The 10,979-nt window shown below is 44.1% G+C and overlaps 1 protein-coding gene across 1 annotated transcript; it reads right to left on the reverse strand.

Annotated features, from left to right (window-relative positions):
• Positions 1 to 5,777: 5,777 nt before the first annotated feature.
• LOC310831517 (vomeronasal type-2 receptor 26-like) lies at positions 5,778 to 6,743 on the reverse strand (the record flags this gene model as incomplete). The annotated part of the gene is made up of 1 exon (XM_083712129.1): positions 5,778 to 6,743. One exon carries the CDS (start codon positions 6,741 to 6,743, stop codon positions 5,778 to 5,780), a length of 966 nt encoding a protein of 321 aa, XP_083568255.1.
• Between the last annotated feature and the right edge of the window lie 4,236 nt (positions 6,744 to 10,979).

The following is a 10,979-nucleotide window of genomic DNA, read 5'->3' on the forward strand; positions in this document are numbered from 1 at the left end:
ATAAAGTCACAATCAATTAATTGAAATACATTCTAAAATCAATTCATTCTAATATAATATGCTGGGAAAGGCCTCTGTGAGATGAATCAAAGAAAGCAGCATTCTTGAAATGGACATTTCCTGGGCTTTAGGCCACAAGAACATCCAACTGTTCTCAGAATTCTAAGGTCTCAAATATAAATCAAATGTTCATAAATGTACAATGCGAACACATCCATAAGTATATAATCCACGTGTCTGAAATAGTACAGGAGAGCAATTCTGAAGCCATTTTGACTCTCCCAAATTGACCTCATATATTTCTCTGCAAGGAGGAAGGAAATGGGAAAAGCCTCCGTATTGTCTCTTTGCTCAAATCCTGTCTTATGGGCATATTTGTGTATGAATTGGGTGAGCCTGTGACCTGCATTAACCACCAGAAATAATGGCCAGGCTGCCCAGGTAATGCAAACAGTAGTAGTAATAATAATGATGATGATGATGATGATAATATATTTATTATTTAAACCCCGCCCATCAAGGTGGGTTTTCCCACCCACTCTGGGGAGCTCCCAACAGAATTAAAAGCACAATAAACCATCAAACATTTTAAAAAACATTTTAAACTTCCCTAAACAGGGCTGTCTTCAGATGTCTTGTAAAAGTGACCATTATCACGTATCCTGGCCAACAGGATTTCTGCTGTAGATGCCCCATTCTGCGATGTACGTATGATGTTTTGGGGGGTGGTCTTGGGCTACCGGGGGGGGGGGGCAGTTTCAAAGTCTATATAGGAGCTTGCACACCAATGTTCAGGGTTCCTCTCCTCCTTCCCTGCGTGTGGTGAGTGAGGACCCTGTTGCAACAGTTTAATAAAGATCAGGCTTACTAGCTGCTTTGCTTCTCAATATTCTCTGGTTGGCGGGACGCGGGTGGCGCTGTGGTCTAAACCACTGAGGCTCTTGAGCTTGCCGATCGGAAGGTCGATGGTTTGAATCCCCGCGGCGGGGTGAGCGCCTGTTGCTCGGTCCCTGCTCCTGCCAACCTAGCAGTTCGAAAGCATGTCAAAGTGCAAGTAGATAAATAGATACAACTCCGGCGGGAAGGTAAACGGCATTTCCGTGCGCTGCTCTGGTTTGCCAGAAGCAGCTTAGTCCTGCTGGCCACATGACCCGGAAGAACTGTCTGCGGACAAACGTCGGCTCCCTCGGCCAATAAAGCGAGATGAGCGCCACAACCCCAGAGTCGTTCGTGACTGGACTTAACTGTCAGGGGTCCTTTACCTTTATTCTCTGGTTGGCCATTGTTATTTTCTCCTACCGATAGGGAACATACGGTACATAAGGACTCTATATGGGCTCTTGGATACCCCACAAGGGAAAAAGGAGCAGTTTTTTCTTATAACACTCCTGTTCCTTTCCAAGTACATTTTTTTTTTAAATAACTGCTCTAGTTTGCCTACCGCCCGGGGAACACTGGACCCAGATCTGCTCCAAAATCTATTTGGGGCATGGAGCCAATGTTTAACTTGAGGTTTTAAAAACTTTTTTATTGCTGTGGTCTCAACCACTGAGCCTCTTGGGCTTGCCGATCGGAAGGTCAGTGGTTCAAATCTCCCCATCGGGGTGAGCTCCCATTGCTCTGTCCCAGCTCCTGCCAACCTAGCAGTTCGAAAACACACCAGTGCAAGTAGATAAATAGGTACCGCTGTGGCGGGAAGGTAAACAGTGTTTCCATGCACTCTGGCACTCGTCACTGTCTCTGTGTGCCAGTAGCGGTTTAGTCATGGTGGCCACATGACCCAGAAAGCTGTCCGTAGACAAACGCTGGCTCCCTTGGCCTGAAAGCGAGATGAGCGCTGCAACCCCAGAGTTGCCTTTGACTGGACTTCACCACCAAGGGGTCCTTGACCTTTACCTATTGCTGGGAAGGTGTGGGGAACACAGAAACTCCTTCCCTCCTTCTCCTGAGCTTGCTGCTCAGGAGTTCACTCCTACAGGAAACATCTTGCTAAAGCAGACCAGCTGGACCGAACCTTCGATGCCGGGTCGCCACAGTGCTGGGGTAATTCCTTCCCATTCTGCTCTCCCCCCTCCCACATGGTTGACCCCCCCCCCCATGTCCTGGCTTGGCACAGCTTGGATGTTCTTGCTCGCCCCCCCCCCCATGATGGCACTGTTTCCACTAGGGGAAGCAGCTGTCTGAGCCAGACCCAAAGGACTTCTGCATCAGCAGCTGCCCTCTCCACTGGGGCCATGGCCTATGGTGGGATCCAGCTCGTCTCGCTGCAATGGCCCAATGTAGAGGTGGGAGGGGGTCCTCCCCTCCTGCAACCCCCACCCCGATCCTAGGGATAGGTCTCTTCCCTTGGGACCCCTGCAGTTTCAGCCACTCCAAAGACACCAGGAAACAGAATCTAACAGCTAATTGTGGCAACACAAAAAAAATTCCTTCCAGTAGCACCTTAAAGACCAACTAAGTCAGTTCTTGGTATGAGCTTTCGTGTGCATGCACACTTCTTCAGATACACTAATTGTACAGCTAATTGTGGCAGTAATCATGAGGGATCAGACTGGCTTTCCAGAAACAAGACAGGCGGCAGATAACATTAGATTAGTGGTAGATTTGGCTGACTGAAATAAAAATAAAGATCAGTTTGTAATCATATCATTAGATGCTGAAAAGGCCTTTGATAGCAATTATAAAAACTATATGGAGTTAGCTTTGGATTAAATTTGGATTTCCCTTGGAGTTTATGAAATGGATCAAAGTAGTGTACGAGACACCCACATCTAGAGTCAAAGTGAATGGTATGTCTGCTGCCAGACATGGATGTCTACTCTCGCCTTTGTTATTTAAATATTTAAGAGCACCTGACTAGATTCACAGAGCAGTTCATAATTCAGTTGAACATAAGCTAGTTTTATTTGCAGACGATATACTTGTTCGGATTCCTGCGCTGTGTCTGCAGTCATGAGATTGTTGTCTATCACATGACAGTGTATGTTTTCATTCCACAGTGTGGGAAGTGACGGAGACAGGATGTCTTGTGTTACTGTGTTCTGTGAAGTGGGACTATTGTCCTTTGTTCTTTCTCTTTGCTGTCTGATGAGAAAGAGGAGGGAGCTAGGCAGAATGCTCCGAGTGTATTATATGTAAATAAAGTAGATTAGCCAAAATGCTGAGCTACTGAGTTCTGTTATGCGAACCGCTAAAACTCTGACAGTAAGAGCTGTTCGACAGTGGAATTTGCTGCCATGGAGTGTGGTGGAGTCTCCTTCTTTGGAGGTCTTTAAGCAGAGGCTTGACAACCATATGTCAGGAGTGCTCTGATGGGGTTTCCTGCTTGGCAGGGGGTTGGACTCGATGGCCCTTGGGGTCTCTTCCAACTCTATGATTCTATGATTCTGCTGCTCCGTAAGTGTGCTGATGCTTCTTGGCATCAGTCGCTGTGATGTTTGGGCTGGAGAAAGCTTTTGAAGCTCCCGAATGATCGACCAGGAGGGAGAGAGCATGCTAGGCGGGCATGTGGCTTTACCAAGGTCCTACTCCTGTGTAGGATGCGCCTAACAATACTTTTATTTATTTTGGAACCTCAGACTAGTATACCCATCTTGATGCAAATGATAGACGCTTTTGGTAAAATATCAGGCTGTTGTGATATTTGGTCCAAACCATAATTGATACCTATAGGTCAAAATTGGTTTACACACTCATTCATGGAATATAAATTTGGAGTTTGTTCTGAATCTATTAAATATGTAGGCATGTTAATACCAAGATATATAACACAGTTAGTTACAGTTAATATGAATAAATTAATAAAAGAGGTTTCCTCAGATATCGATAGGTGGGAGCCATTAAACCTTATCCTTTGGAGAAGGGTGAATGCTCTCAGAATGAATATTATTCCCAGATTATATCCCGAAAGGGCTTCCAGTTTTTATATCTGGATCATATTTTCAAAAGATAAAACTCATTGTTCAGGAAATGCCTTTGGGGCTCAGCAACACCAAGAATATTCTTGCAGAGAATGCAGCTACAAATTAAAGAAGGCGGTTTCAAAATCCCAAATTTGGAATTATATCATTATGCTTGCTTACTGTCATGTATTAAATATTGGAATCCCATTGTTGGCCGATGTGGGCAACCGTGGAATATATGTACATAGCACCTTTGGTTGATTGGACAATACTAGGTTTGAAATATTTGAAATCTCAGGTGACTCTGGAAACAAATCACTTAGAAGAATATGGAATATATTGACTAATAAAAACAAATTTGATCAATTTTCACATGCTAAACTTATTTTGTGGGGAAACCCCACACTAAGAATTGCAAACAAAATAGCAATATGGAAAAAATGGATGGAAGTAGGTGCATTGACAATAGACCAACTGATAGATGAGGAAGATGAATTTCATACTTTTGCTGTTTTAAGAGAAAAATATCATCTATCAGATGCAGCCCAATGGCAATATCTTCAATTGCAACATCTCCTAACAAGTGTGTTTGAGCCGTCAGGCCTTTCAGCTTCTGAGACAGCTGAGATACTGGAACAACTGGACAACTTATTAAAAAATTAAGCAATTACTTTTTATAGATATCTATTAACAATACACAAGTTCAATATGCAGACTGTAAGAGATGATTGGAATAAAGAATGGGAACTTTCAACATTGCCCAGACAGTGGGGAAATGTTTCAGCTTCAATACCCAAGGTGTCATTAGATTTAAAATTAAAACTAATACAACAGGAAAGAAAATTGAGAGTTTATTGGACTCCTTTACGGTTGTATTAAGAAGGGCTAGCTAAGACAGCTCAGTGCTGGAGATGTGGCGAGGGCAATGCTTCTCTGAAACATATGTCTGTACAGCCTTCTGCACTGAAGACGTTCTGGGAGAAAGTCCTGGGCTGTGTAACTAGGACTGTGCAGGAAAAGTTAAATCTTTCAGAGGAGAATATTTTATTGAACTGTATACTTGCAGTATGGAAACCATTGACGGGACAACGGAAATGGATTTTCTGTGCCTGAATGGTGGCCAAGAGATTGACATTGAGGAATCGGAAAAATCAAGGTATGATACCCTTCAATCCAAGGACTGATGACATGACATCAGTGGCAATTTATGAGCGGACTGCTTACAGGCGCAGACTCTGTATGGAGAAATACGATAACATTTGGAATGAGTTTAAACAAAATGTAGTAGGCTATGTAAATTAACAATTGCATAAGCACTAGGACAATAACACTATACCGATTTATAGAAGAACGTATGGGAATATCATATTTTTAATTTTTATTTTGCAAATTCTTGCTTTTATACGTATCTTTGTTGTTGTTGTTTCTCTCCCTCTCCCTCTCACTTTTCCTTCTTTTTTCTGTATCACTTTATTTCATTTAACTGAAATCACCTTAATAAAATATAAATCTTTCAAAAAATGATGTCTCTGCTGTGTTGGAGGCAGCAATGCCTGAAAACACCCACAGGAGGGGAGAGGGCTTGTGGGTTTTCCATTGCTGCATCTAGTTGATCTTGTTGTGCCGGATCCAGCAAGTTCTCCCAATGTTCTTATGTATTACTGTGTTTAGTCTTAGATCTTGTGTCAACCACTTTCAACAGAGATTGTGAAAAATGCTGTATATAAATAGACAATGACGAGAGGGGGTGAAAAAATGGAGTATGGAAAAGATAAGAATTGGGACACACAAGGGATTTCCTTGGCCGTTTTCTTCCAACAAATGTCTGTATTTTCTCATAATGCAACAATTAAAGGCATCAACACAAGTTGACTCTTATTTGCTCCTCAGAATCAAGTGGTCTTTGCTGTTCAAGTCAGGCCTCAGAAGGATTATGTACAATTTGGGGAAGAAGATGCAAGCGAGCAAGCCTGCACTGGAGGCCAAGATGCAGAAGATCTCCACAGCCACCATCTGCTTTCCTTTGGTGCTCAGATAAGAGGGAACAAAGGACAGCCAAACGCTGCAGAACACCAACATGCTGAAAGTGATGAACTTGGCTTCGTTGAAACTGTCTGGCAACTTCCTGGCCAGGAAAGCCACCGTGAAGCTGACACTGGCCAGGAATCCCAGGTACCCCAGGACACAATAAAACATGGGGGCAGAGCCTTCGTTGCATTCCAGGATGATTTCCTCCGCCAGAGAGTTCATGTCCACATCTGGGAAGGGAGGAGCCGTACAGAGCCAAACAGCACAAATACTGGCCTGAAGTGAGCAGCAACCCAGAAGAACAGAGTTGGCCAGAGATTTCCCCACCCATTTCCTCACCCTGGATCCTGGTTTGGTGGCCATGAAGGCCAGAACCACCGTGATGGTTTTGGCCAAGACACAAGACACCGCAATGGAGAAGATGATGCCAAAGGCCGTTTGTCGTAAAGAGCAGCTCACTGGGTGAGGCTGGCCAATGAAGAGCAAGGAGCAGAGGAAGCAGAGCAAGAGGGCAAGGAGCAGAGTGTAGGTGAGGTCCCGGTTGTTGGCTTTGACAAGGGGAGTGTCCCCGTTCTTAGAGAAGATGCCAAGGACCAAGGCTGTGACCAGAGCGAAGAGCAGAGCCAGGGCAGCTAATGTGAATCCCAAAGGCTCGGCGTAGGAAAGGAAATGCTGGCTCTTGGGAATGCATTGATCTCTGTCCTTGTTTGGAAATTGACCGTCTTGGCATTTGAAACAATAATCCGCATCTAAAAAAATCAAATGAATGATATATGAGTTCACACAAAAAAGGCAACCTTTTTCTTCAGGCATGTTTCATTCTTTGGATTCCTCCATCTCCAATGGCCTTTCAAATCTCCTTTGAAAGAAATATTGCTTCTGCTCCCAAAACACAATTCTGAGCCATTAATTAGTTAGAAACAAGGATCAGAGATAAGTGGAAACCAGTAAAATGCAACGGGTAGTTTTTCTTCATAAACCATATAGGTGGTATCAATCAAATCACCAGGAATTTCAGATGCAACATATTGACGACTGTTAATATAGTCAGACTGTTAATATGGTGCCATTGAAAGAGCAAGCTGTAGTCTCTTTTGAAAAGTGAGAAGCCGCTATGATATCTTGGAGCAGCAGAATTTGATTTTGTGTTTCTGGCTCTCAGCCCTAAAACTCTGGGGATGGAGGGTTAGGAAAGTCTTCCCTGACTTCACAAGCTGTGGCAGGTGGGGAGCAGGCAGAGGACACTGGACATGATCCACACCTATTTCCACAGGTCTACTTTGTCAAGGTTAAAGTTGTGGCTCTCGTTTGCCCCACTCTCTGCGTCCGTCTTCTTTCTTCCATATCTGAGTGCAACTGCCGTTCTGTTTAGGAGTACTGAACTGTTAATAAGGGGAAAGTGTTGAAATAGACTAGGAAGCATTTTATTATAGAGCAGCTGATGTCTCCTACCCGTTTGATTTGAAATCATCCCATCTGGACATGAAGCGCAGTCATAGCAACAAAATGGTGACCCCTCCTTCTTTTTCCGGCTGTAGCCTGGCTGGCACCGATCATTGCACAAACCAAGGGGCAGCACCTAGCAGAAAAAGAGGAGAAGAGGAAGCTCCCTTTTGCATGGTAATATAAATATTGGAAGTGAAGCAGAAGGGAAATAGAAAGAGGACAGTGAAAAACCACTGATTCTGAAATAACGGGAGGTGGCAGAGCAGGCAGAATAGGAAACATATACATTAGGCTCAAAGAAACACTACAAGTCAAAAACTCTTCCTTCAGCACCAAAGGGTAACTGATCTTCCTCCTCTCTTCTGAGAAATTGGGGTGGCGGTTTGATTTGGCTCAATGGGGTGAGTTCCCAGATTCTGCCAACTTAGCAGTTCGGAAGAATCCCAGTGTAAGACGATAATTAGGTACCGCTGTGGCGGGATGGTAAATGGTGTTTCGTGCACTCTAGTTTCTGTTACGGTGTTCCTTTGTGCCAGTAGCAGTTTAGTCCTGTTGGCCACATGATCCGGAAACTGTCTGTGGACAAATGCTGGCTCGCTGGGCCTGAAAAGCGAGATGAGCGCTGCCCCCAATAGTCGCCTTTGGCTGGACCGAACCGCCCAGGGGTTCTTGACCTTCCCTTTCCCTCTACTCCAACATTAATGTGACCTAGCTAAGCATGACAGGAGAACTTCATGCATTAACTGGGCTTATGAATGTTATGAATATTGGCCCTTATTCTTGTATTTTTAGTCTTAATATTAATAAAAATGCTCCCTTAAAAAAAAAAAACAAGACTCCACTCCCACCTGATTGAATGCTTTGTGCCATGTGATGGCTTCTTTATCCATGCTCAAGTCGACATTGTGCGCTTCCTGTGGTTCTGTCTTTCCTACTTTCACTCGTGAGAAGGTTTGGTTGGGGAAAGTAACCCAGTTAATAACGTCAAATCCAGCTGCCAATTCGCCATTCTCATCAAAAGACACAAAGTCCCCAGCACTGTTGTTGAAGGAGATGCTCCTCAGGAAAGAGGGAAGCTAGAGAGAATAAAACAAGGCATAGATCAAAAAGTAAAAAGGGAGACGCTTGATTGGTTTTGGAAAGGAAAAAGTATCACTCAATATATGTCACACAATCGAAAGGAGTTAAAAATGGTGTGTTCCACCTTTGAAGCACAAATGGATTTCTCGGAAGTACAGTTGGTCTGACACTTAAGTATTTGAGGTTTCAGCTCTGGGAGACCATGAGCAAAGGTAGAATCGTGCATAGTCAGGAACCCCTGGAACTTCCCTCCACAAGACAGAAAGATGCTTCCTATGCTCTGGGAAGCTTGCAGGAGGACCCAGGGATGCTCCCAGAGCCCTGTCAGGACCTCCCCAGGGTCCTGATAAACAAGGGGGCACCTTCTTTGCTGGCCTCTGGGACGCACCCAGTGGCCTTGTGTCTCCTTCCCTGAGGCTGGCATGGAGTGCACTGCCTTGCTCACCTGGCTTTGGGAGGGAAGCGCCCTCATGCCTCCTTCCCAGAGCCCAGCAAGCAAGGGGGAGGGCTGCACACCCAGGACCCTCCCTGGACCTGCTGAGAGCCTGGTAAGAAAGGAAGACCTTCCGGGAGGGCAGGGGGGAGGGGGGAAAGAAATCGAGAGCAGGTAACGGTGAGTTTTCCCTGCTCTCCATTTATTTATTTACTCTCCTCCCCCCCCAATGTAAGCTTGCAATCACATATGTAAAGTGAGCGTAAATTGTGGGCCTCCTGTAAATAAGGAACATTCTAGGAGCATGTTAATAAATTGACCAGACACTTGAAGGTAGCATATAAGTTAATTGGTGCAGAAACAACTGCTGGCTCTAGAAGATCGTTGTTGTTGTTGGACTTAACAGTTTGGCAGTCAGTGGTAGAAGCAAACCTAAATGCTGCCCAAGGAAAGTACCGGAGAGGTTCTTCCTGGATAAAAACATACCACCTTTCTGATATCAACACATCATGAGTCCCAGTTTAACAGGCCTCCTTCTTCACCACTCCTGACATACCAGCATCACAAACACATAGGACAGCAGAACAGGCAGCTCCTTCCACAATATTGTAGAGATACAACAAGAGGAGATACTTCCACCTCTGCAACTTGAAGGGGAAGAATAAGGAATATATTGATTCTGGCTCCAATTTGAAGGCAAGGGAAGACAGGGAAGCACCGAAAAGAACATTTGTTTTGTGCAGGAGAGGTGAATGCTGTAAGAGGTGTTTTCCTTCCGTGTGTATTCAGTCTACAGACTGTGTGTCATCACCCATTAGATTAGCCCCAAGCAAAGATTATTCTGAATATGAAATCTTACCTGCCAAGGTTGCAGTTTGGGAGGATGGAGTCCACCTCTGCCTGCCATCCTTCTGTGTTTTGGTCTGGAGGAGAGAATCTTGTGCAAAGTATATGCAATGGCATAAACCGCATTATAGGTACTGTAACTTTGACCAGTCATGGTCATTTCAAAAATGGGCCCAGGAAGAGTCTCCAGACTCTCTTTGCCAGTGCAGGTGTCTCTGCTTTCATCGGGGTCATTGGAAACAGAAAATAAACAGTTGAATGCCTTTTCCCAAAAAGCCTGGAGGAACCCATCTCCATTTGGAGAGTTCGGGTCTAGGGTCTGAAGGAATTCTTTAAATCCCTGGACTTCTTCTGTGTGAATTGCTAAAGACAGGGAACCATCAAATAACTGAATATCCCACTGCCTTTGCAATGTTTCTGATGAGAAGGCCCACTGGGCTGTCAAAATCCACACTTTGCCTATAGAAATCTTTGCAATATCTTCATAAAATGAAGCAAAATAAACCATCCATTTCACACCTCCAGTGGTCTGAGGTTCTGCATATAGTACTAATATATTGACTTTTGAGACCATTTCTATAGTGGCCATAATCCGACTGGCTTCCATTGGTCTGAATCTACCCAACCCTTGAGACAAGCCTCTTAATTTTTTAATGAAGGCTGTGCAGACTCCATGCTGGGAAAGCATTGGCCCTAAGATTTGTATAAACCTCTCTCCATTTTCATCATTTGATGCAACAAGTCCGACCCACGTCCATTGGAAATGAAGAAGTAGCTTGACAATCCCTGCATATTGATATTTCTCATTGGGCACCGTCCGGAAGAAGGTTTGGAGCTGCAACTCGGTCCTCCTCACTGGAGCTAATGCACAATAAGCAATCTAAGGAAGAAATCAATCTCACAAAAATGGGAGAGTTATAGCAAACGGTTAGGATTCATCCCACATAACTGCCTGAAGTGGAACCCATGAGAATTCATTGAATGTAAAGATATATTCTTTAGTTTTATATATTGGGGAATTAATATTAGTAATAATAATATTAATTATTTATTATTTATACCCTACCCACTCTGGGTGTCTCCCAACAGAATATTAAGAACATGGTAAAACATCAAACATTAAAATCTTCCTCAGATGTCCTCTAAGCATCAAGTGTTAGGACATAAAATCCTGAGGAGGAGCTGGGCATGTTTAGCCTGGAGAAGAGGAGGTTAAGGGGTGATATGATAGCCATGTTCAAATA

Source organism: Podarcis gaigeae (genome assembly GCF_964106915.1).
Source record: "Podarcis gaigeae genome assembly, chromosome: 14".
NCBI classification, from domain to species: domain Eukaryota; kingdom Metazoa; phylum Chordata; class Lepidosauria; order Squamata; family Lacertidae; genus Podarcis; species Podarcis gaigeae.